This window comes from Hyperolius riggenbachi, chromosome 2 (genome assembly GCF_040937935.1).
Source record: "Hyperolius riggenbachi isolate aHypRig1 chromosome 2, aHypRig1.pri, whole genome shotgun sequence".
In the NCBI taxonomy this organism is placed as follows: Eukaryota; Metazoa; Chordata; class Amphibia; order Anura; family Hyperoliidae; genus Hyperolius; species Hyperolius riggenbachi.
In genome coordinates, this window is record NC_090647.1 from 466178427 (window position 1) to 466205951 (window position 27525).

The 27525-nt window shown below is 42.7% G+C and overlaps 2 protein-coding genes across 2 annotated transcripts in view; one reads left to right on the forward strand and one right to left on the reverse strand.

Annotated features, from left to right (window-relative positions):
* Positions 1-5117, forward strand: part of LOC137547040 (myeloperoxidase-like) — a 35174-nt gene extending 30057 nt beyond the window's left edge. The window contains exons 13-14 of the mRNA XM_068270177.1: positions 677-885; positions 3106-5117. Of these exons, the coding sequence (XP_068126278.1) occupies positions 677-885; positions 3106-3140 (244 nt within the window). The 3' untranslated portion in view covers positions 3141-5117. The remainder of the gene's footprint in view (positions 1-676; positions 886-3105) is intronic.
* Positions 5118-14013: 8896 nt separating this feature from the next.
* The window catches only part of CIDEB (cell death inducing DFFA like effector b), a 42107-nt gene continuing 28595 nt past the window's right edge, over positions 14014-27525 (reverse strand). The window contains exons 4-5 of the mRNA XM_068270183.1: positions 26044-26231; positions 14014-14237 (exon numbers count right to left, since the gene is read on the reverse strand). Of these exons, the coding sequence (XP_068126284.1) occupies positions 14102-14237; positions 26044-26231 (324 nt within the window). The 3' untranslated portion in view covers positions 14014-14101. The remainder of the gene's footprint in view (positions 14238-26043; positions 26232-27525) is intronic.

The window sequence follows — 27525 nt, forward strand, 5'->3', positions numbered from 1 at the left end:
CCTGGCCGCTCTCCGCTTCTCCCCAACATTACTGAGCATGTGCAAGCAGTCTAACGCGGCTCAGCCGCGTCTAAAGTACTGCATGCAGTACGTTGCCTTGTGACGCAGCGTTACAGTGTAACGCAACGTCCGCACTGTGAACAGCCCCATTGATTTTTCATTACTGTGCGGTGGGCTGCGTTACAGGCTGCTCTAACGTGCACCTGTAACGTCCCACTGTGAAACCAGCCTTAATGTCTACATAGATTCAGACTGACATGAAGACATGTCACACACTATCCTGTTTACTGTACACTACTGGAGCTTGGAAACAGTTAAAGGGGGAGGGGGGCACTCATGGGGGCACAGTCATTCCCAGGGGGGGGGGGGGGCAGTGCCCCAGCGTGCCCCAGTGTAGAGCTGCCCATGCTGATGAGGTCATGAAGGAGTACTGTAAACCAGTTTATAAGAATGTTCCTCCAACACTATGGGGTGAAGTGCAGCAATTATTAATGGCTCACTGTTCTTTTCCAGAATTATGTACGCCAATATGTTTATATTGAATTCCATTTATGGTATGTTTATGTTTTGAGGATATTTATTTTGAGATTTCTTATAATCCCACAGAGTAGTCTTGGTGACAAGAATTGTATATAGATGGATCATTTATGATAATCAATAATTTTCTTATGTTTAGGTTCTACTATGAGAACCCATCAGTTCTCAAGCCAGCTCAGAGAATATCCATAGAGAGAGTGACAATGGCCCAGGTAATCTGTGCCAATACAAACATCACTGAAGTACCTCTGAATGTTTTCTTGGGGAACCAGTACCCTGGAGATTTTGTTGATTGTTCCAGCATCCCATCGTTGGACCTGAGTCCATGGAAGGAGTCCCCTACAGCTGGTAAGTTCAGTACTGCCATAAGCTAGCCATTCTTTTTCTTAATGTAGGGTTTTAACTCCACCTTGCTGTTGACAGATGTGTTGAGAGATAAAGGTCATGAATGTATCACGTTTAGAGCTAATTAGTGGAATTTGGAATTTAAGACAGAATGGGCCATATGCAATTCACGTTTTCTCCTAGGAAATATTTTTTCATTTTGTATTTAAAGTAATTTTTCAGCACTTTGCAATTGAAAAAGTACCAAAAAGTTGGTAAATAGGTACTATCAAACCTTTTTAAAGTAGTTTATTGCTTGTTGGTGAATTAAAAGGCATTTTATTGACAAGTTTGAAAATATCACTTAGGAGAAATCTCAGCCAGCAATCCATTTTTTTTTTACAAACAGATAACTTATCCATACATAAAATTATGTAGGGTATTAAAGTTGGTTAATGAGATGCAAAAAATTCTGAGTTGTTGCAGGATGATGCAGCTTTAGAATGCAATTTTATGTATTGTGAAAACTAACCAGTTGAGTCCAGCCAGGGGGAAATTCTATTGGTCCATTTTCAAGCTGCAGACATTTTCATAAAAAAATTTGCATAAACCTGCATCAACTTAGAATTATTTGCATTTAATTGACCAACTCTATTGACTACCAATATATACTAGAAAATATACAGCTATTAAAGCTGTTGATCTGTAAATTTTATGAAAGGCTGGTTTAAATATTATATTGTTACCTTATTTACAGAAAATAATGAAGGCATTTGTATTATATGTATGTTTTTTTATTGGTAATTTTTAAGTTCAAATGATTGTATAAATACATGTTATTATATGAAATGGTACAAACCACCAAACATAGAAATGTATGTAACTAATACCATATGTTGTAAAGTGGTTGTCTGTGTATGTAAGGAACCAGAGTACATAAATGTCATTACACATATAGAAACTATATGTGTGATACAAAAGGTTCACGTAAGCAAATGTTCTAAGCCAATAAACATAACTTTAAACTAATCACTGATGGTCAGTGTTATTTTTTTCTGAATTTACCAGATATTATTTATATAGATAATAACTTTTCTGAGAAAATAAGAAAAAAACAGGAGGCTAGGAGAGAGAAGAAAAACAAATAAAGTTTTGTGGGTGACCATTCTATCAATGATGAGCGCTTTTAGTAAGGATTATTACTTCAATATACAGCAAAGTCCCTAGTATCCGTCATCGGTGGAGACTGCACGATGCCTGATACATGTGCCTCCCCCCCCCCCCCCACATGCAGCAATAAATACTTACCGAGCCTCTAGAGACGTATTCTAACTTTCCTGCAGCTCCCGGTGGCTTTCCGGTGTGCTCCGTGCACGGCTCCCACAATGTCACCTGACCCGCGTCGCGTCACGACACGCCGGGAACAGTGCAGAGACGCCGAAAAAGCCACCGGGACCTACAGGAAGGTTAGAAGACATCGCTGGAGGTCCGGTATTTAAGCATTGCGAAACCCCTTCAAACCACCAAAACGTAGTCTCCACAATCCCTTCAGGCATGCCGGTTATTTGAGGCTTCCCGTTGCCCGAGTTCTGTATAATGGGGACTTGTTGAAATTAATTATTTAAAGCCCTGTGGAGGTCCAGAAATTCTAAGCCGAGTCAGACTGTTCCATTCTACCTTCAGATGTACTGAGGATATATTCATTCCTGTTAATATCTTGCAGTTTGGCATGCAGTTTTGAAACCGATAAAGCAGTAGTGCGCTAAGAGCAGGCCATTGTACATCTTATAGCAGAAAGGATATGGGATCAATTTCTCAACAGTTTTAAGGTACCCATCCACTATGTGATTTTCCCCAGTAGAATTGATCACTGTGATCAACACTGCCAAAGAATGATGCCCCTACATGTCAACGATCAGAATTTTGATCAATTTCCATCGAAATCGATCCACATTCTAGATCAGGCAGTAAATATTGTGGTCAAAAGTGGGCAGGACAAGGCCACGATGATATCTATGCTGTGGGCTGACAGCCAGTGAGACTCGCCCCCAGGTCTCCCCCCATCTATACCGCTTCCGTAGGCTCCCTGCAGAGTATTAGCATAGCAGAGTGTCCTCACCATATATAGTCTGCACTATATAATGTTCTCACTTATGCGCTGCAAAGCAGTGCATTACGATATCACATTGTTGAAAAAAATCGCCTTCAAAGTTTGTTTACATGGTGCCTATTTTCTTATTACAGTTAACAGTAATTCAGAAAGCAGTTTTGAAGAATGATCCTTACCATCTCCAGAATGGCCAGATGACAGATATAAAGTGTCCATTGTCTTACCTCTGGGGAGATCGGTACAGGGCACATCTATCCTTGCTGGATTATTGACTTTCTCTTGATTTTACAAACTTGATGTTACTTTTTATACCAACTCAAAGAACAATCCCATCTGCTACATCCTCCCAGGGCCAACTTTGACTTTACTACAGACTGGCCATATAACATGAAATGTGAAAATGTTGTTAATTATATTTGTTTTGTAATTTTTTTTCTGTTTATATAATACCTTTAGAACCACTAAAGTAATTTTTTGATACATAAGGAAAAACGTGTTTCTGCCTTATCAAGCAATATGTATACAGTTTACAAAAGCTAGATGAATATCTAGTATAAAGTTACTTTTAATGTGTGTATATAAAAACATTAATTGCATATTTGTTGGTGAACTTATAGCATCTATAAAAAAAAAGTTGAGACTGTTCTTCATCAGATCATCAAAATATTCACTGAAATGTCACACATGAACGTTTGAATGTATTGAGGCAGTGCTATCACCCATAGGGACAGATTTACTCACTGCTGGATCATGCAAAGAGCGTAATTTGGGAATCTACTCTATTGAGAGGGGCTTCCTCCAGCCCCTAGAAGCCTATATGTCCATCACCGCAGCTCCACTCTCAGGCAGTTTTACAGGGTCCTAATCGTAGCCGGCACCAATCTGGCCAGGTTGGCGGCTATGCACATGCGTGAGTGTGCGGCCGTGCCACTAGTGGTCACTCCTGTGGACGGGAGCATTCTGTGCAGACACAGTAGTATACCTGCACAGAATGCTCCCAGCCACGGAAGCAAGACCACGTGTAGAACGGTCACCCACACACACATGCGCAGAGCCGCCAACCTGGCAAGATTAGTGGCCGCTACAGCGAGGACCCTGTAAGACTCCCTTAGAGCGGAGCTGCGGCGAGGGACACGTAGGCTTGTAGGGGCCGAAGGAAGCACCAGGTAAGTAAATCTGATTTTTTTTATACATTTGCCTCATGCATCCTTTAAGCAGTTGAAGTAATTTGTACTCCTGTGGTTGATTTACAGTAAATGTAAAATAATTATGTTTTACACTTTCTATACATTTCTAATTTATATTTTTAAATGTTATCATTTATTCTTATTTTTTTAAAGTCCAATAAACCTTGATAACTATATTGTTAGGATTTAGTCAATTTTTGTAGGCTTGGTCGCGTATATGATCTTTGCAGTATCACGACATTAGGAGCAGCCAAGTGTCAACAATGGAAACCATTGCTAAATCTATGCATAGGAGAGCAAGACATTACATGCAATGCATTACACTCTACTAATCGTACAGTAATACTTTACACACGTTATTCTGCATAATGCAGTTTATTGTATACACCTGACAGTGTCGGGGAGGAGAATACCCTAGAATGTACTTTTCCTTGTCTCTATTGGTTTTTATCTTAATCTATAAAAGCACTTTAAAGGAAATGTATGGTATATTTTTAACATATTTTTCCTTCAATTATTATTACATTGGCACTGAAATTGTTTTAATTACTACATGCACAATAACTACGGTAAATATTTTTAAATTGTTGGCTCTTCATCTGTCGAGTTTGACAAGCAAATGTAATTTTTCTGTTGCAGCAAACAAATCTCAGATATTCTAATAACCAAGTTTTCGGGGCACTATCATCAAATAACTGATCACTCCACCATTTTGTTTACAATGGAGATAACTTATGATATTCATTTACAATGTTTTTAAAAAGGTTTTATGTTTTTATGATTACACTTAAACCAAAAATAAAACAAACGTTACTGTACATCCTCTTTAGCCAGATCTTACCTGCCATAAAGATTTGTTATATAAGAGATACATTAGATAATGTAAACATACTGTGAAGTCCTGAAATGTCTTGTTCAATGGTAAAAACAATAAAGTTAAAGAGACTCCGTAACAAAAATTGCATCCTGTTTTTTATCATCCTACAAGTTCCAAAAGCTATTCTAATGTGTTCTGGCTAACTGCAGCACTTTATACTATCAATGTCTCTGTAATAAATCAATGTATCTTTCCCCTGTCAGACTTGTCGGCCTGTGTCTGGAAGGCTGCCAAGTTCTTCAGTGTTGTGGTTCTGCTATAAACTCCCCCTTGCAGGCCCCTCTCTGCACACTGCCTGTGTGTTATTTAGATTAGAGCAGCTTCTCTCTTCTCTCTTATCTTTTACAAGCTGGATAAATCGTCCTCTGAGCTGGCTGGGCTTTCACATACTGAAGAATTACAGACAAGGGCAAAGCTGTTTGCAGGAAGAAAAGAGCAGCCTGAAACTTCAGTGCATGAGAACAGAGGGAAAGAAACACACAAATGATCTCTTGAGATTCAAAAGGAATGCTGTATACAGCCTGCTTGTGTATGGATGTATTTTTCTATGTGTGGACATACTGTACATCAACCTACTTCCTGTTTTGGTGGCCATTTTGTTTGTTTACAAACAAACTTTTAAAAACTGTTTTTAACCACTTTTAATGCAGCGAGGAGCGGCGAAATTGTGACAGAGGATAATAGGAGATGTCCCCTAACATACTGGTATGTTTACTTTTGAGCGATTTTAACAATACAGATTCTCTTTAAAATGTTTAAAAAAGCCTTTTTATTGGCTTTGGTCAGTTTCACTCACTCGGTGGCTGGATTGCTCCTTTCTGGGTAAGCCAGTTTCTTGAATGATGCAGTAATTCCTCAGTGTTAGAAACAATCTTCTGACTACCTGTAGTCACCAGGTGCAACAGACTCCCAAGTGTCCACCAGCACATAAACCGTGAGAATGCATCAAATATTTGTTGCAAAGATTCCAAACATTTATTTACACATAAGTGCCAGCAATAAAAACTTACATTGGAGGGCACTCCCTGCAAACTGGACCCTTATGCATAAAATTGCTTTTCAATAAAACCGCACTTCCAAAGTGCTTTCTTCCAGGTTCCAGAGCTGGGAAACTCGATACAGCCTTGCAGAAGGCATTTTGCCAGTTGGGTATGTTGCACCAACAATCTCTTGAGATGTTGGACAATATGCAATTCACGTCTCCTGATTTTTCTCCTAGGTCATATTTTCACAAGTTGTTAATAAAATACCTGTTAAACCTCCAGCAAGCAAGTAAACACACATTAATTTTGATAGTACATTTTCACCTACTTTTTAGCACTTTTACAATTGCAAAGTGCTGAAAAGTTATTTTAACCACTTGAGGACCACAGTGGTAAACCCCCCCTAAAGACCAGGCTGTGTTTTGCATAATTGGCAACTGCAGCTTCAAGGCCACGCTGCAGGACGCACACAACACAGCACACAAGTGATTCCCTCCCCTTTTTCTCCCCACCAACAGAGCTCTCTGTTGGTGGGGTCTGATCGCCCCGGCTGTCCCCAGTTCAGCGCTGCTGCCGATCGCAGCGCTGTACATGTAAATAGACAGTGATCACGCCATCTAACAGTCTCCCGAGCGGCAATAGCTGCTCGGAGACTGAAGAGGGGGCGGTGCTCCGCCCGCCGAGCAGGAGATGCACACGCAGCCTTTGCACGATCTCCTGCAAAATGCAGCCCCAGGACTGGCGTGGGGGCAGTCTTTAAAGAGACACTGAAGCGAGACTAAATCTCGCTTCAGTGTCTCTTTAAAGACTGCCCCTGCTAAAACGCCGCTATCCCGCGGCTTAACGGGGGTCCCTTCACCCCCAACCCACCCCCCGCAAACCTGGGTCGGAAAAAAGGTCGCTGGACCTGATCTTCCTGGAGGCAGGGCTAACAGCTGCAGCCCTGCCTCCAGTCGCGTCTATCAGACGCGCATCGCCGCCTCTCCCCCGCCCCTCTCAGTGAAGGAAGACTGAGAGGGGCGGGGGAGAGGCGGAGGTACGCGTCTGACAGACGCGCATGGGGCAGGGCTGCGGCGGTTAGCCCTGCCCCAACCAGGAAGCGCTCCCCCGCTGCTCGGAGGGGGTTTGGGGGGACAGGGACCCCCGTTAAGCCGCGCTATAGCGGCGTTTTAGCAGGGGCACGCATGCCCCTGCTAGCTATGAGGTCTGAAGCGAGATCTATTCTCGCTTCAGACTCTCTTTAAGTAGTTAAATACGAGATGAAAAATTATCTCCTGGGAGAAAACTCAGGAGAAAAAGTTAATTGCATATGGGCCGTTGTGTTAGCTGCTGGGTTGGCTCTCTGTGAGTTTTGAGCCCAGGGCCCATATGCAATTACATGCAATTTTCTCCTGAGCTATCTTCGAGGAGATAATTTTCATATTCTCTTAAAAATAACTTTTAGGCATTTTACAATTGAAAAATACCCCAAAATTGAAAAAATACTATCAAAATTATTTTGAGTATTTTCTTGCTTGATGGTGGTTCAAAAAGCATTTTATGACAAGGGCTCATATGCAATTCACTTTTTTTTCTTAGTTTTCCCAAAGGTGATATTTTAATTAATTCTTAATAAAATGTTTTTTAAGCTACTAGCAAACAAGAAAACACTCAAAATAATTTTGATAGTACTCTTTCATTTACTTGTTGGTCCTTTTTTAATTGCAGAGTGCTGAAAAGTTATTTTAACCCCTGGGGGACAGCAGTGTTAAACCCCCCTAAAGACCAGGCTACTTCTCACTAAATTGGCCACTGCAGCTTTAAGGCCTCGCTGCAGAGCTGTGCATGTCAGCACACAGGTGATCCCCCCCTCCTTTTCTCCCCACTAACAGACCGTTCTGTTGGTGGGGTCTGATCGCACCCCTAATGTTTGTTTATTTTTTTGTAAATATGTTTTGCTTTATTTTTACAATAAAAATGTGTATTTTTTTCTTATTTATGTTTTAGTCCCTCCCTTCCCCACCAGCCAATGCGATCGGCTGTCATAGGCTTCAGCTGTAGATCGCAGCACTTTACTAAGCTAAATAGACGGCGGTTTCGTCATCTAACAGTCTCCGAGTGGCGATTGTCGCTGGAAGACTGAAGCAGGAGATGCTCGTGCAGCGTGCGCACAATCTCCTGCAGTAGCCGACCCCAGGACTAGACGCAAATTGGCGTTAGGCGGTCCTGGGGCTGCCGCCACGGTCATGCCCATTGGTGCGTTGCTGCCTTTAGGTAGTTGAAGAGGAGATTAAAAATTATCTCCTAGGAGAAAACTCGGGTCTCTTTAAATGCTGCTCTGTGTATTTGCCCATCCTTGTGAGCTCCTCATTTGATGGTTATTAGCCTGATTGAGTGACCATCATTCTTATGCTCTCTTCAACATGACATACGATCCACAGAAATTACACTTACAGAACTTTTTAGTGTTATGTACTGCCTTAAAGTGAACCCCCAGACTAAAATTCTACTTAGCAGCACTGAAACAACTTGGTGTTTCTTTAACAGTTTCACAGCATCGGAACTCTGTTTTTCTTACTGATAGCTCGATTTCATCGGAGGCAGCTACAAGATGATTTAGCAGATCCCAGATCTGCAACCCAGGTTAACTTTCTCCCCCTTCTAAGTGAATAGTCTCTCTCCAGCTGGGAGATACAGAAACCACAACACTCAAGTTGGTGGAACAGCATCTAAAGTCTTTATTTACAACTGAATCTTATATACACACTGATGATGGGGGAAAACCAGATTGAACCAGAATTACCATGTGAGTTATTTGAGACAATAGTACAGACAGCAGACAATAGGGTTTGTTTTTCTGTACACACTGGCAGAGGTAGAATTTGTTACATGTGTTAATTTTCAAACACCCCAGGTCCTTCTAAATCTTCAGATCTCTGTTGAAGAGCTTTTATGGTAATATACCAAGTGGGTATTCAAATACAGATTTGTCTCCTGTATGGCACAAGAATGTGTGTTCTGGCCAGACAGGAGACAAAATGAAAATGTGATGTGCTGTATATCTTTTAATATCAGGGTGGTTCAAGTAGCACATTAATACAACCTTTCACTTACCCAAGCCTCATTTTTATCTGCACAGAAGCTAAGCTCCACCCCATCAAAGAAATCTGCCCGGGCTTTTCCCCCCTGTTGCTGTGCAAAGCATGATGGGATTTCTGATGTTGTTGTTCTCGTTCTGCTGTTTTGGCGCAAATTTGTTTTTTTAAATTTTGAATTTGAAATTTGAAGCCTGGCGTGCGCAGCTGGGAGGGGTGATCAGGACACAGGACAGTTGGAACTGTGTCTCATGCTCCCTGTCACTTCCTTTCAACCAAAAAGATGGCTGCCCCATGAAATCACAAACATTTGCCTGTTCTTTTAAAACAGGATGGGTAAGAGATTATATTATCTATCTATTTTAATTAACATAACTAATGTAACTTAATACCACAAAACACTGGTTCACATAACTATCAGGGGTCCCAGAATCTGCCACAGACCGGAACCCCTAAACTACCATGCGATACCTAGAGGGAGACCTCTTTACTACTTGAATACCTAGACGGAGATACAGGTGAGCCCTGGACCTCTAACCACCAGGGGAATCACCCTCACTGCCTCTGAACTGAATGCTGATTGCAAAACACGAAAAGCAAATGCACGCTCCCAGCTAGCACATTCCTACCTTATACAGTATCTGATCAGCAGACGCCCGTCGGCCAATCAGGTGCAACGGTCTATACCCTTTGTCTGCCATATTAAATCTAGCAGGAATTGCATGTATTGCATACATTTAGCTGCATTCAGATGGGAGGCTTCGGTTTGGATGTAATTGTAGATCAAGTCACTCAGCAGGGACACCGTGTGCAGGTTTACCCCCCCCCCCCCCCCCCCACTTGGTCCCCTCCCTAACCCCTCACCTATCAACTGCATCCTGGAAGCTACTAAAGAAATTTAAAACCACATAACACTGGTTCACAATGTATACCATTGAACCCGATTGGCCGACAGGCGTCTGCTGATCAGATACTGTATAAGGTAGGAATGTGCTAGCTGGGAGTGCGCATTTGCTTATTGTGTTTTGCAGTCAGCATTCAGTTCAGAGGCAGTGCGGGTGATTCCCTGGTGGTGAGAGGTCCAGGGCTCACCTGTATCTCCCTCTGGGTATCGCATGATAGTTTAGGGGTCCCGGTCTGTGGCAGATTCCGGGATCCCTGATTGTCATGTGAACCAGTGTTTTGTGGTTTAAAATTTCTCTTTTTGCAGCTTCCAGGATGCCATTCATCCTTGCCATTCATTACAGTGCAAGTAAAGGAAGGGCTCTCCTCTCCAGTGAAGGTGGAAAGACAATTTAAGGAACAAGTTTGCAATCCCACTGTACAGATTTATTTAAGAAACAGTCTTTATTAGTTGCGCACGACCACTGACACACACTTCCATTAGCAAATACCAAGTAACAGTATGAAATCACAGGCAAAATATAAATTACTAGTTTTAAATTGATCTCAGCGCTGTGTGCATTCATCCATTGTACACAACTCCCATTACTACACTGATCCATCTTCTACAACATTAAATGACTTTACAAAGTAACAAATATAACAAAAAGATATGTTCAAAATACTTATCTAATATAGAAAACAAGGGTAGCAGCTATAAAAAGAAACCTTAACTCATCAACATGCAAATTAATACTATGACATAAGATTACAGCTGTCGGCTGGTTAAAGCCATGTCCAGGAACAGAACAACTAGTGTGGGAAAAGAGACACCTGACGAGTGTTGTGCATATCGACGAAACATGTCATTTATAAAGAAATCTATTATAATTTTATTTCCATTTTTGTCGCTTATTTTTTCAGCATGGTATTTTACCAATTTACTAATACTCCCTTTGAACTTCCCCTAATGTTACCAAAAAAGAGGAAACCATTAAGGAGAGCGACTAATAAAAGAAAACAGTTGTCGCACCAAATAAGGGGGAGGTGTGAAGGAATACCCCCAAAGCTCCATAGTAATGGTTTGTTGGAAAATCAAAACCACATAAGTAGCATCTTTAAAGGGGAACTGTAGTGAAAATAATATAAAATTGCTTAGTTTTTACAATATCCACTTATAAATTATGTAGTTAGCATTTGCCCATTGTAAAATCTTTCCTCTCCCTGATTTACAGTCTGAAATTTGTGGTGACATGTTTAGTTCTGCCAGGTTATCGCTGAGGAATGTTGGTTACTGAGAGTTCTATGCGCAGAGGGAGATATTGCTTGCTTGGCAGTTGGAAATAGCTGCTATTTCAGCAGTTATTTCCCACAATGCAACCAGATTTACAGACAGCAAACTGTTGGGACCAACCATTGTCATGACATCACACTGTGGGAGGGGTTCACCACAATATCAGCCATACAGACCCCTGATGATCTATTTGAGAAAAGGTAAAGATTTTTTTGTGGGAAAAGGGGTATCAGCTACTGCTTGGAATCAAGTTCAATCCTTGGTTAAACTTCCTCTTTAAAGAGAACCCGAGGTGAGGTTCTGACAATGCTATCTGCACACAGAGGCTGGGTCTGCTTATATTGCCCAGCCTCTGTTGCTATCTCAATCCCCCCTAAGTTCCCCCTGCACTCTGCTATGCCCTCATAAATCACAGCCGCGCTGTAGACACGCAGCTGGCTGTGTTTACCTCTGTACTGTCACTCTGCATGCTCCCCCGCCTGCTGCATAGCTCCGGTCCCCGCCCGTGTCCCTTCCCTCCAATCAGCGGAGAGGGAAGGGACGCGGGCGGGGACCGGAGCTATGCAGGAGGTGGGGGAGCTGCGATAGTGACAGTATAGAGGTAAACACAGCCCGCTGCGACATGCTGCGTGTCGACAGCGCGGCTGTGATTTATGGGGGACAGCAGAGCACAGGGGAACTTAGGGGGGATTGAGATAGCAACAGAGGCTGGGCAATATAAGCAGACCCAGCCTCTGTGTGCAGATAGCATTGTCAGAACCCCACCTCGGGTTCTCTTTAAATTATTATTTATAATTTAGAAATAACAACCCACAACATCTGTCTCTTTTGGTTCTTACATGTCCAGGAACTGCTTCCTTTTAAGTATTTGTCCTGTTCCCACCCCATGAATACAAAGCAACCCCCCTACGTTCCATAACTACTGTCTTGGTTCTCAGTTTAGCGAGTAGCATTAGCCTTTTCAGGTGGATCACACAGCAGCTCCCCACACCAACCTGGTACAGTGGTGCAAATCTGAAATGCATTGTATAAGAAGCTGTGTGAGGTTGATCTATTTATACTACCAAGCGCACTTGTGAATAAGAAGTTGTACAAATCTATGACTGCACCACCATCTAGTGACCAAATACAAACATACACTTAGCTGCTTGGATTCCTGCAGATAAGAATCACCTGCATGTTAGGGCAAAGCCTAAAGGTGGCCACACACCATTCCATTTTTAAAATATATTTTCAATTCAAGAATTGTAATCAATTTTTCTGACTGATTCTAACATTTCAGAAATCTGGCTAATGTACCACACATGTATATTCAATTCTTTCCCAATTATGAAAAAAAAATGTTTAACCTCCTTGCCGGTTATCCCGAACTCAGGAGGATTTCTCAGGCCCCGCTGGGCCGATTTGCATAATTTTTTTTTGTTACAAGCAGCTAGCACTTTGCTAGCTGCTTGTAACTTCCAATCGGCGCCGCTCGCCGCCGATCCGCCGCAATCCGCCACGCCGAGTCGCTCTCCCCCGCCCCAGACCCCTGCGCTGCCTGGCCAATCAGTGTCAGGCAGCGTTGAGGGGCGGATCGGAATTCCCTATGACGTCCCGACGTCCATGACGTCGGTGACGTCATCCCGCTCTGTCGCCATGGCAACTGGGGAAGCCCTGCAGGAAATCCCGTTCTGAACGAGATTTCCTGCTTACTCTGATCGCCGAGACGATCGGAGTAGGTGGGGGGATGCCGCCGCTCAGCGGCTATCATGTAGCGAGCCCTAGGCTCGCTACATGATTTAAAAAAATAAATAAAATAAAAAACCTCCTACGCTGCCTCCTTGCCGGAGGAATTGAACCGGCAAGGAGGTTAAAAATTTAAAAAAAATGTTTTTGCTTGGGTCTGTACATCAAGTAATTGACAATCTACCCTGCACCATTCAATTTTCATAAAAATTGATCAGAAAAATCCAACACTCCCGGTCTTCTTTTATTGAATAAAAATGGGAAATTTGATCAGAATTCTTGAACGAATGAAAAAAAGCATTCAATTTTTTTGTACAACCAATCATATTTATCGAAATGGTGTAAAATTGGATCTTTTAATTATATGGGGTGTGGCCACCTTTGCAGACAAAGCAGAAGGGTGTAATGGGTTCCCTCCATAAGTACCCTGTTTAAAGGACAGATCCGAGGTGACATGAAAAACATGATCTACTTACCTGGGGCTTCCTTCAGCCCCTGGCAGCCTATCTGTCCCTCACCACAGCTCCAGTGTCCCAAGGCCCCCTCCGTTGCAGATGCAATCCCTCCTCCCCGCAAGTTTGGACTTTAGAACACTAATAACCCCATCTTCCTCTGTAAGTCTGGCCACAATTTGCAAAAAAGTGCAGGAATAGTGTAATTTTACCTGATCCTACACTGCATTGCATCTCCTCAGTTCTTCCTGGTTGCCGCACAGTCTATGCTGCCATCATGTAGCTCCCAATTCATGTCATGTGATCAAGAGCTGGAGGTGTGCAGCATAGAGCATACTGTACATCTGCCAGAAAGAACTGAGGAGATCTGAGGCAGGTAAATATTAATCAGCTCCTTACTAATCAATGGAGACAGAACTAATCCCAATTCTAGTGAAGGTACATAAGCTTGTTGTCTACATTCATCAAACAGGCAAAGTAAGATATTGTGCTTGGTAAGCTCGTGCCATGACTTTAACATGTGTTGCTTTGTTTAATTCACTAAAAGAAATGATGTGTACATTAATTAGATGAGATTATCCATCCTTTAATCAAATATTCATACATCCCTGTATGACAAAGTTCTGTAGACAGAAACGTTACAAAGCAGCACGTCACCCTTCGTATTCACAAATGCGGTTGTTCTGCCACTGATCTGACCCCTCCAGCAGGCGTCTCAGCATTCCAGCGGTAGCAAGCAGCAGGCGGCCCACTCCTTGTAGAGTAGTTGACAAAACTCGTAGCAATTCCCTGAAGGGAAGAATGACACTTGTCATTGAATGATCACACTACATTAAAGGAACTCTTATGTCTTAAAAAAAAGAGTAGTTTTACTTACCTGAGGCTTCTTGCTGCCCCACCCCCCCCCAGTCATCCTGTGTCCGCACTGTCCTTTCGCAACCCTCCAGATAGCAGCGGGGACCCCATCAAAGCTGGCTAGCCAATGGCCTCCTCATTGTGTACCTGTGCACGGCAGCATTCTGCGCATACGCAGTATTGGGAAATTAATACTATGCATGTGCAGAACACTGGCCATGACCAGCCAGTTTTGAGGGAGTCACCGCTGCTGGCTGTATGGTCACGGAAGGAAGGCTTAAAGAGAACCCGAGGTGGGTTTGAAGAATGTTATCTGCATACAGAGGATGGATCTGCCTATACAGCCCAGCCTCTGTTGCTATCCCAAACCCCCCTAAGGTCCCCCTGCACTCTGCAATCCCTCATAAATCACAGCCACGCTGCTGATAAACAGCTTGTCAGAGCTGGCTGTGTTTATCTCTATAGTGTCAGTCTGCTGCTCTTCCCGCCTCCTACAAAACTCCAGTCCCCGCCTGCATCCCTTCTCTCCCTGCTGATTGGAGGGAAGGGACGGGGGCAGGGACCGGAGCTCTGCAGGAGGCGGAGGAGCAGCTGAGACTGACACTACAGATGTAAGCACAGCCTCACAGCACGACTGTGATTTATGAGGGATTGCAGAGTGCAGGGGGACCTTAGTGGGGTTTGGGATAGCAACAGAGGCTGGGCTGTATAGGCAGATCCAGCCTCTGTATGCAGATAACATTCTTTAAACACACCTCGGGTTCTCTTTAAGGAGACATAAGGTGGTATGAAACCCAGAATTTCTTCTTTGCTCTAAAAGATTATTTACAGCATATTACAGGATCTTCTCAAAAAATTAGCATATTGTGATAAAGTTCATTATTTTCTGTAATGTACTGATAAACATTAGACTTTCATATATTTTAGATTCAAATACACACAACTAAAGTAGTTCAAGCCTTTTATTGTTTTAATATTGATGATTTTGGCATACAGCTCATGAAAATCCAAAATTCCTATCTCAAAAATTAGCATATTTCATCCGACCAATAAAAGAAAAATGTTTTTAAAACAAAAAAAGTCAACCTTCAAATAATTATGTTCAGTTATGCACCCAATACTTGGTTGGGAATCCTTTTGCAGAAATGACTGCTTCAATGCGGCGTGGCATGGAGGCAATCAGCCTGTGGCACTGCTCAGGTGTTATGGAGGCCCAGGATGCTTCGGTAGCGGCCTTAAGGCCCATACACACGTCGGATTTCCACGAACGACGGGTCGTTTTAACGTCCCGTCGTTTCGCCGTTCGCCCGCTAGATCGGGCGTGTGTACAGGCTGTCGTTCGCTTGATAAGGGTGAGTTTGAGCGATCCGCAAACTCGCCCTTATCAAGCGAACGACAGCCTGTACACACGCCCGATTTAGCGGGCGAACGATGGAACGACAGGACGTTCAAACGACCCGTCGTTCGCGGAAATCCGACGTGTGTATGGGCCTTTAAGCTCATCCAGAGTGTTGGGTCTTGCATCTCTCAACTTTCTCTTCACAATATCCCACAGATTCTCTATGGGGTTCAGGTCAGGAGAGTTGGCAGGCCAATTGAGCACAGTAATACCATGGTCAGTAAACCATTTACCAGTGGTTTTGGCACTGTGAGCAGGTGCCAGGTCGTGCTGAAAAATGAAATCTTCATCTCCACAAAGCTTTTCAGCAGATGGAAGCATGAAGTGCTCCAAAATCTCTTGATAGCTAGCTGCATTGACCATGCCCCTGATAAAACACAGTGGACCAACACCAGCAGCTGACATGGCACCCCTGACCATCACTGACTGTGGGTACTTGACACTGGACTTCAGGCATTTTGGCATTTCCCTCTCCACAGTCTTCCTCCAGACTCTGGCACCTTGATTTCCGAATGACATGTAAAGGTTGCTTTCATCCGAAAAAAGTACTTTGGACCACTGAGCAACAGTCCAGTGCTGCTTCTCTGTAGCCCAGGTCAGGCGCTTCTGCCGCTGTTTCTGGTTCAAAAGTGGGTTCATGTTTCCATCTGCTGAAAAGCTTTATGGAGATGAAGATTTCATTTTTCAGCACGACCTGGCACCTGCTCGCAGTGCCAAAACAACTGGTAAATGGTTTACTGACCATGGTATTACTGTGCTCAATTGGCCTGCCAACTCTCCTGACCTGAACCCCATAGAGAATCTGTGGGATATTGTGAAGAGAAAGTTGAGAGACGCAAGACCCAACACTCTGGATGAGCTTAAGGCTGCTATCGAAGCATCCTGGGCCTGCATAACACCTGAGCAGTGCCACAGGCTGATTGCCTCCATGCCACGCCGCATTGAAGCAGTCATTTCTGCAAAAGGATTCCCGACCAAGTATTGAGTGCATAACTGAACATAATTATTTGAAGGTTGACATTTTTTGTTTTAAAAACACTTTTCTTTTATTGGTCGGATGAAATATGCTAATTTTTTGAGATAGGAAATTCGGGTTTTCATGAGCTGTATGCCAAAATCATCAATATTAAAACAATAAAAGGCTTGAACTACTTCAGTTGTGTGTATTTGAATCTAAAATATATGAAAGTCTAATGTTTATCAGTACATTACAGAGAATAATGAACTTTATCACAATATGCACATTTTTTGAGAAGATCCTGTATATACTACCACCATTTTTTTTTACTAGAACAGCATTCAACTAGTTAAACACAGGACGTACAAGCTCCCTTCAGGGAAAGCTGGACGCATCTGAACTGGAGATAACATTATCTTGTGTTTACTGAATTTTATCAAGTGAGGAATGTAAACATTCTCTGGCAATTCAGACACTCCAGAACACAGACAGATACTCAGAAAGCATTTCTGGGTACATTACAATATGAATAAACCAGTTATGAGTAAAATGCAATGTCAGGTCAATCTCAGAGCAACAAAATTGTACTTTGGGAACTTGTAATTTCTAAATGAATAATAATACTTATGCGCAAAAGCAAATATGATAATTGTATGGCATATAAAAAGTAGGAAAACATGTTCTTATTGAATATTATGTCAGAGTTTTATACCGCTTTAAGTAACCCTTTAACTGTACAATTTTTAGTTGGGTTCTTCAATGCTCAGGATCAATTAAACACAATCTTTTCTTTTTGTCTGAATGATCTTATAGAAAGTAGGTGTCCATTAACAATGCAATTTTTAGCCAACAATCATATTTTCATAATTTCAAACAGTTTGTTTTCGAACTGAAGGAAGCAGATATTACATCACACGAATGACGGCTGTTTAGAATCCTTAGGGCCATATGCAATTCACTTTTTCTCCATTTAAAGATGTAGCTGACCACATCTATAAGTAATACATTTTGTGTGTGGGGGGCTGGTAAAAAAGCCTCAGGGGGCCACAATTGGCCCGCGGGCCTAATTTAAAGGACCACTGTCCTAGGTGATATTTTCATAACTTGTCATAAAGTGCAAGCAAGAAAACACTCAAGATAAATCTGATCGTACCTTTCTACCAACATCTGGCACTTTTTCAATTGTAAAATGCTGAAAAGTTAGTTTTAAGAAAAGATAAAAAGTATCTCCTAAGAGATAATGCAGATAAAATGTTTAATTGCATATGGCCCTTAGAGCCTTAAAGGACTTACGAGGCGAAATAAAAAAAAAAGTTAAGTACCTGCATCAAATTTGAATGCACGGAGGACACCATCCGCGCCCTCTGTGCAGTTCCACCGGTCCTCGCTGTTCAATGGCGCCCCCTGGCCACTCCCGACCCCCACAGCCCGGTTCGGGCTCTCCTGTCTCATGTAAAATGGCCGCCGGAGTTGGCCGCGGCTGTGCAGTCTGCATAGACGCGAGTGCGGCTGCGCAGCTCTAGGGCCTCCCCCGATCCACGCACAGGAGACAGCCTGGTGGGTCGGGAGAGGCCCAGGGGGTGATTGAACAGCGGGGACCCAGCGGAACTGCATGGAGGGCGCGGATGGCATCCTCCGTACATTCAAATTTGATGCAGATTCTTCACTTTTTTTTTTTCTCCCCTTGTAAGTCCTTTAAAGGGACTCCAAACAGTGCAGAAACTATGCAAAGATGCATATCATTTTAAAGCTCTCTTTCTCCTCTTTCCAATGATATATAAACCACCGCCCTACGCCTTTTAGTTTTCGCTATTTTCGCGATCGAAATTGCCGCGTCCGCGACTTCGATCGCGAAAATAGAGAAAACTAAAAGACGTAGGGCGACGATTTAGGGGTCGTCAGAAAGAGGAGAAAGAGAGCTTTAAAATGATATCCATCTTTGCATAGTTATATTGTATTACACAGGGCGACTTTTTCTCAAAGTCAGCAGCTCCATTTAGCGAAAATAACGAAAACTAAAAGGCGTAGGGCGGTGGTTTATATATCATTGGAAAGAGGAGAAAGAGAGCTTTAAAATGATATCCATCTTTCCATAGTTTCTGCACTGCTCGGAGTCCCTTTAAAGAGAACCCGAGGTGGGTTCTAAGAATGCTATCAGCACACAGAGGCTGGGTCTGCATATAATGCCCAGCCTCTGTTGCTATACTGCACCCCCCAGGCCCTCTCTGCGCTCTGCTTGCCCCCTATAAATCAAACTCCTGGCTAGCGACACGCAGCGTGGTGCAGCCGGCTGTTTACCTTTGGCAGTGTCAGTCTCGCCGATGTGGTGGAGGCAGGGGAGCAGCGAGACTGACACTGCCAAAGGTAAACAGCCAGCTGCGACACACTGTGTCTCGCTAGCATGGCATTTGATTTATGGGGGACAAGCAGAGCGCAAGGGGGGAGCAGTATAGCAACAGAAGCTGGGCATTATATGCACACCCAGCCTCTGTGTGCTGATAGCATTCTTAGAACCCACCTCAGGTTCTCTTTAAGGTTCATACACATGACAGACTTTTACAAGCTACCAGTCATCAGACCCACGGTAGCTTGTAAAAGTCTGACGTGTGTATGTAGCTTTAGTCTAAAAGCAGGAGGATTAGCCATACTATGTCAGGGGAAAAAAAAACACATATACAAGTAGATAAATACTTGATCTACTTACATAACACATGTATTGTACTGTCCACCTTTTGATTACAGTGAATTTTAAATAGTAAATGAAGAGAATTCTGTTCCTGGTGGGAACCATGTCTTTTGCCCACAGTTTGAGGCTAAATACTGATGTAATTTCTTCCCTTAACTTTTTTTTTAATTTTCTCCTCCAATCTCTGAGTCACCTCAGCCTTGCTTGTAAACACAAGTGAGCACAGGATTATGTTTCAGCTAGGCAGGGAAATAAAGGGATGAGGAGGATACATTAAAGATAAAAAGACCCCTCAGCATGCAACTGTTTGGCAATGGCTATTAAAGGGCCAGTGCTCCTAAGGTATGTAATAACTCCAAACCCTAACAGCAGAAAAAGTTTTGAAAGTTTTAAATGCAGGATTAGCATCTTTATCATTTAATACACTCAGACCAGTTGCTGTTGAAATTTGATTTTTATGGTGGCAATCCCGCTTTAACTTCCTTAGCGGTATGCCCGACACTGTGTCAGGCATGCCGCTGCAAAGGTTTTGCTGTCGATCGGGACCCGCCGGAATTAATCTATTTGTTCAATTGTGTCCATTAGATACTAGCTAGCATTACGCTAGCTAGTATTGTCTGCCGGCACCCCCCGATTGGCCGCAATCCCCCTGATTGCCTGCTAGATACATTACCACGCCGGGATACAGCGATCTAGCAGCCTCCCGCTTAGCTCCGGTCCTAACTATGGGGAGGATCGGGACTGCGCATGACGTCATGTACGATCCTCCCCATAGTGAAGACTGGAGCTGAGCGGGGAGGCTGCACCTATCGCAGGATCCAGGCAGGGTAATATATCCACCAGGCAATTGGTGGGATCAAGGGGGGGGGGGAGGTTTCCGGAGGTGCTGGCAGACAATACTAGCTAGCTAACGCTCAGGAGGTTAAGACTCTAGTCTTAGAAATTTAGACCTTAAATTGAAAATATGAGACTCTATGGCCCATATGCAATTATCTTTTTCTCCAGGGTTTTCTTCTAGGAGACAATTTTTCATGTATTTATAATAACTTTTCAGCACTTTGCAATTGGAAAAGTACTAGAATGTACCAAAAAGTAAATGGAAAAGTACTATCAAAATGAGTTTAAGTATTTTCTTGCTTGTTGGTGATTTAAAATGCATTTTATTGGCAATATTAAAATGATCACTGAGAAAACTCAGGAGAAAAATTGAATTGCTTTTGGGCCTATGCTACTAAAGTTATATTTACCCTTAGTACTACACATACAATGATTTATCTCATAAGTTTATTTTCAGTGCAGGTTTGCTTTAAAGTGAGGAAACTCCCTTCAGGGTTGATACAGTAGAAGAAAGGCTCTGGACACCATAGAGCCTTCTCTGACCTCGGTCAATCCTGTCATTCTTGTGCCACGCCCAGTCAAAGTTATTTGTCCACCTAGGTCTTTGGTACTCATGTACAGAGCGGAGAATGAGCAAAGCATTGCATGGAATTGCCGTGCCCTGCCTAAGGGGGGGTTTAATTACCTTGCAGGTGTTTTCTCTCTTCTCTCCACGCAGATGCACGCTTTCCCCCAGTATCTGGGGAAAGCTTCACAGCTGTTAGCGCTAATTGGGCGCACGAGCCGGCTGGCAGAGGAAGGCAGCCAATCCGCGTCGAGTGTGGATTATAAAAGGAGGAAGCGGGTGGATGGCGTCATTCAAAATCCCCGTCTGAAGAGGAGCTGTCCCGCCCCCCCTTCCCTGTCGCTGGCCATTTGTTTATTGGGGTCATTTGCCTAATCAGTTAGGTGAAGTTCATGGGAAATGGCACCCAGGTATGGGTGGTCCGTTTGGAGTGACCAGTAAAGATTACTGGCAGTTATTATAAAAAACTTCAGTTTGTTTTTGTATTTCTGAATAAAGAAAATGTTGATTGTTCTTATTTAATAAAGATAACAAAGTTATACATTTGAAATCCCAATAAAAATGGCCGCAGCCTTAATCCAGCAATGGTGTGTAGTTATTTTAGTTTTAATTGGGTATAATGGGCAAGTGCAATTCCATGCTACTCACAACATTCAGTACTGCTCGCATCCCTGAGAAAATTTTAAAGTCCGTAGTACTGCAGATCTGCAAGCCCAGACGTGTGTGTGTGTGCGCGCGTGTGTGTGTGTGCGCGCACGGATGCACTTGTCTTTGGTACTACTTGGAGATGTAAGTAGTTCTGAAAGCTACTCAAGGAGTATCAAAGAGCTATTCTACCTAGTAGGTCAAATAAATTGAACCAGGGATGCCGCAAGAATGATAGAACGGACCGAGGACCATGAAGGTTCTACGATATCCAGAGCCTTCCCTGTACATCGGTATGTATCAAACCTGAAGTGAGTTTCCTCACTTTAGGTTCCTTTTAACTTATTGCTGAACGTGCCGGGCCATTGGGCGTGGCCTCGGCGGCAGCCCCAGGACCGCCTGACGCCAATCGGCATAAAGTACTCGGGCGGACAGGAGAGCGCCGCTAAGAGACTGTTAGACTGAGAGACTAGGAGACTGTTTCACAGTCTATTTACTGTGTATAGCGCTGTGATCTATGGCAGCGCTGTACTGGGGACAGCCGTGTGACATGGCTGCCCCCCTTGGCGACAGGGAGGCAATCTGTTGTCACAGGCTGCTGATTGCGCTGACTGGATGGTGGGAGGAGGGAGGGAGCTAAGGTGGCCTATAAAATAAAATAAAAATACAGTTATTTATTTAACAAAAAAACTAGATAAATATTTATAAAAAAAATAAACAAACATCCCAGGAGGGATTAGAGCCCACCAACAGAGAGCTCTGTTGGTGGGCAGAAAATGGGGTAAGGGTCACTTGTGTGCTGAGTTGTACGGCCCTGCAGTGAGCCCTTAAATCTGCAGTGGCCTATTTTGTGACCTTAAGTGGTTAAAGAACTTGGGAGCTGCACCACAGCATCCCTGCTTTTTCCCATATAGTTTCTCCACTCTCCTCCTGAGATGGAGTACTCAGCTAGGGCCCTGCATCAGCTTTGCTGTCAGTTACTGGCAGTCCTGTCACAAAGGTGCTATCTGTTAGGTGCCCTCTTTAGGAACTACAGGAGAAATGCGACAGCAGTCAAACAAGGACAATCCAATGCAGAGATTCAATATCTGTGTTGTCAACAATGTGCTGGAACCACAGCTTTTGAACCATCCCAGACAATTATGAATGATAGTCTTTGCTGATGGAAATCTAGCATATGTACCTTGCATAAGGCAGGATTGTAAGCCACAAAATACAATTCCCCCATTTACCCACTGCTTTGTGTTTGTTATGCATTCTACAACCTTACCCTGCATTGCAAGCATTGCAATTTCATCACAAATGATTCTGCTCTAATAAATCTTATCTTAGTCAGCCTGGCTCTATTTGGTACATTGCCGACGAGAGGGAAGCTTGTCATCTCCACTCCAACATTCCTGCTCCTCATTGATTGGTTGTGGTCTGTTATAATATGATTAATGCTGTGCTCGCATGTTTAACAGCAAGGTAGATATGACAGTACAGTTTCTAGGAGACAAAAAGAGTAAGGGAGGAAATGACATCAGGATTGGCTTCAGTCAGAAAAAGGAAAAGTGGAAAATGCGTAAAACCGTTTTCTCTTTATATACTATATAAAATTCACTGAAATCAAAACGTGGACAGTACAATTCATATGTTATGTACGTAGAACAAGTATGAATCTAATTATATATGTGTTTTTTGCCCTGGGATAGTATGGCTGTCCCTCCTACTTTAAGGTGTACCTGAACTCAAGAACAGTTTTGCAAAACATGAATTTTGCAAGACAATTCCATGCATGAGTTTTGCTTGCACATCCCTGTCTCTAGCTATTTTAAAAAGATCCTTAAATTTAGCGCACATTGTGGAGGCCAATCATAAGGCATCCTGTATTGCAGTGGGAAAACTGTATGATTGTGAAGCAGGTCACCACTCGACCACGTGTTCAAAATATATTCAAGAATTGCTGGTTAAAGTGGACCCAAATTAAAAATATAAGATTTTTGAAATAAAATCTATTTTCTAAATTATAATAATAAATAGCAGCCTTTTTTCAGCTGCATGATGACAAATATAAAATATTTTACATTTATTGGAGGAACCCCTCCCTTCCTTTCATATTGCCGGGACAGAATCCGGCGGACTGATGGAGGAGATAAAAAACAAAACACAGGCTGCTACTGATGATGTCACAGGGGAGGTGATCTCAGCTTGTGTGAGATTTCATATAGGCGACACTCCTGTGAGGGAGGGTAGCTGATGACAAACACACCCATGATCTAAAACCTCCTACTAAACTCAGAAGTAATGGCTGCCACCTGTATAACCCTAGTTAAGAAAAGAGAAGGGGGAAAAGCATGCACTGAAATGCTCATAGGTTTGAAGGAGTGTTTATTTATCTTTGTATGTGTCAGAGTGGTGCAACTAAATATTTTGAATTAAAAAAATGTTTGGATTGGGTCCGCTTTAAGGAGTACTGCGGAATAATTTGTCATGAGGATACAGCTGATTATACAAACATTAGATCCACCTGGTTAGTGAGGTGACAACTATTTGGTAAGCTCTTGCACGACAGGGGGGCGATGTGTGTTGTGCATCTAAACACGTATCACTGGTGACAATCATAGGCACTTGGTGGAGAGCAGTGTACATTACAAGCGGCAGTATCACACTATGTGAAGTTCTGTTTTACCCGCAGAAGGTGGAAGTGTGCATAGTAGGAATGATCAATGATATGCAAATACTTCAGAGTTTATGCAAATGTACATACATTTTTATGCAAATATATGCAGCTTGAAAATGGGCCAATCAATTTAAATCTGGGTGGAACCTGATTGGTCCATTTTTAAGCTGCATGCAATATATTTGCATAAAAAATTACATACATTTGCATACATTTGGAAGTATTTGCATCTCTTTGATCATTCGTAATGGAGAGCACAGCGAGGAACGTTATGCTGACATCCAATTAATCTGGAACTTTTTTGCTTGCGAACCCACAAACTAAGTACTGTGACAAAGAGTAATGATTGATTTGTGCATTTAAGTGGCTGGCGTGTTTTTCTTCCTGTTTATTGATTCAATCTACTACATGGACATAACACAAATTGCATGTTACTTCATAGCATGAACAATTATTATGGTAACATTGTTTTCACTCATATTCAGAAATGCACTGTAGAAAAGTGTGTTTAGATAATTCAGAAATGTGAACAAGCCCATACATGCCCATACAATGGTATGAGCAGTGCTGTGCACAGCAACGCACAAACAGGCATTCGCTAATAGACAGAAAAATTGCTGTGCACAAGTACCAATAATTATGCCACTAGCGTAGTGCAGGTTGTGCAATTAGCTCATCATTCACTACCTAGGTCATGTACACGTTGCTAGGGTAAAGCTCAGTACGCTGCTTGTGTACCACATGTTACACTCACAATACATGTGTCACCTAGGTAACGTGCTTTGCGCTAATTTTGCAACCTGTGCTCCAACAGTGCTATTAGTAGCAATAAAATTGCTGTGCACTGTCTACGCACACCAATATTCTGTCTGCTAATGAATATGCTTGATAGTCTTAACGCAGCCTCAGAAAATTAACTTACTAAAGTCAGAAAATGAGTGACAGATGCAGGTGAAGTCGGTTGCAAAAAGCAAGATGACAGCTGCCAAAAATGAAAACATGACACATTCTGCCATTCTGGCCACCTAGGTTAGATGTCAATATGCATTCATAAAATTATGTTATTTAGTTATGAAGAGCAGGAAGAGATGACAAGGTCACATGGAGGAAGGTTTAGTTCAGGTGTGATTGAAGGGGGGAAGGACTAAACACAACAAGAGAAAGCCATCCATCTAGCAATAAATTAATACTCATGACAAATCAAGTCCATGTAGTATAGACAATTTTATTAGGGACATATCCCTTCTAAAAACAATTAAAACATAATAAGGGGTGTGGCTAGATAGCAAAAATGACACATACAATAGTGGTCATAGATAACACATACAAAATCAGTGCAAATAATTACATGATGGGTACAAAGGAGGTATATAGTGATAACTACTAATTTACAGCCAGTGCGCTGGTAGAGACTCCACTGATCTAGCAACACTTTTAATACATGGTCTAATAGTAAAGCTGAGAACCAGCACCTATTGGCAGAAGGCTAGAAAAAGAAAGATTGATGCAATGCTTACCACCAAAGACACCACCATGGATGTGCTAGCCAACACCCCTCAAGCCATCTCACATGTATCACAGACCCCCTCTGCTTCCTCAGAGATGAAAAGTTTGGATACGGGGAGCCCCTTTTATAGTCCTAATACAGCGTGTAATAACGCTGTATGCCGCCACTCTTACTTCCTGATAGGCGTGGCCACGCCCCATGATGTCATCGCGCTGTGCGTTCCACATGACGCACTCGCGTGGTGACATACTATACAATGATCACTCAGGTGGGCGGAGTTCCGCTTGCCCAGACTACGGACCACATCAAGCTAATATATGAACGTATGTTAAGTATAATAAGGAAAAGAGAAAAAAGAACGAACTATTTTAAAAGGGAGGAAAGGGAGGAATAAGAAGGAGAAACAGTTATGAAGATAAAAACGCTGCATACGCATGAAGGGGAGAAGGAGGGAAGTGATTGAGGGAAGGGGGTGTCTCACCTGAGCACTTTCTTGGGTCCCAAGCACTGGAAGTCACAACTCATGGAATACAAGCCATAGAATGTGGCCTTAACATTTAGACTGCCAAACAAATCCCGGGGGTTCAGCTTGTAGATATCAAACGTTATTCTTGCAATATCCCGGCTGTTCTTCGGTTTCTCCTGCTGCAAGGAGTATGATAACACACCCTGAAGAAAACTACAAAAATTAGAAAGTTGCAACTTGAATTTAGATCAGGTAGAGAAACATGGTAACATTAAAAGCTATTGTACCCAGCACACCAGAAGGGAAATTAATACTAGCTTAAAAGATGTTGGTTTAACATGCAGAAACTGTTGAGACCTACTAGACAGAGGCGTATCTAGAGGGGTACAGGTATGGCTCATGCCATGGGCGCCACAGCACCATGAGCATTATGCCTGCCCCTGTGTGCACCCCCATGCCTGCCCGTGTTGCACCCCCATGCTTGCCCCTGTGTCTCCCTGCCACTCAGACCTCAGATAACAATTCTGTTATCAAGGAAACATAACTTATGTAAGTAGGATGCACTTGGCTCCGTGTTATGCTGGGAACACACGGTTCGTTTCTGCCGTGCGTTTCTGCTCTGGATCGTTTTTGCCCCTCAATTCTGCAGTTGATTCTCTTATCTTCCGCTCGTTTTTCTTAACTTTTTCCATTCACTTCTATCAGAAAACGAGTGGCCAAAGGATTGAAAGGGAGATCGGACATGTCGGAAATTATCTATCGAACCATCTAATCGACTAAAAAACGAACCGTGTATTCCCAGCATAAGAAAAGAGGACAGAGAGGGAATAAGTAGAAATATTTCCTAGAAAGTAAGACAACCTAACAAATGAACGCGAGGAAGGATGCTGTTTTTAGAGGGGAAGGGGGCTCTGATCCGAGGTGGGGGGCGCAATATCAGTGTTTGCTATAAGCTCTATATTACCCAGATACGCCCCTACTACTAGATAATCATGATGGCCAAAGTCAAAGAACATTTCTGGACTGCTAGAAAATCCACCATACACATTCCTGACCCTCCCCTATCTAGGTTCACTTTACATCTATAAAACATAAACATTGTAGTAATTATAAGATTTAAAAAAAACAATAGCAGAGCTAGTGCTGACTAGTTCAGTTCTGCCCTGCAATTGTCTAATTTAGTGATGGTTGTGTCTAAGAGAACTCATAGAGAAACTTGTGATTTGTTTGATCAGCTGCTAGATTTGCAAAGCTCTGATTTGCTGTGATCACATCCTGCTTTGGAACATGATCATGACTAGCAAATCAGAGACTTACGTATTTATCACCTGACCAAACTAATCACATGTTTCTTCATGAGTTCTCCTAGGCATGACCATCACTGTAAAATGTAGTCTCTATACCTGACCAGCGCTTCAACCATTAATTTGTTCTGTGGGAATTATACCACCACCAGGAACACGCTAAAGGGTTCCACTCACATACCATTAGCTGAAG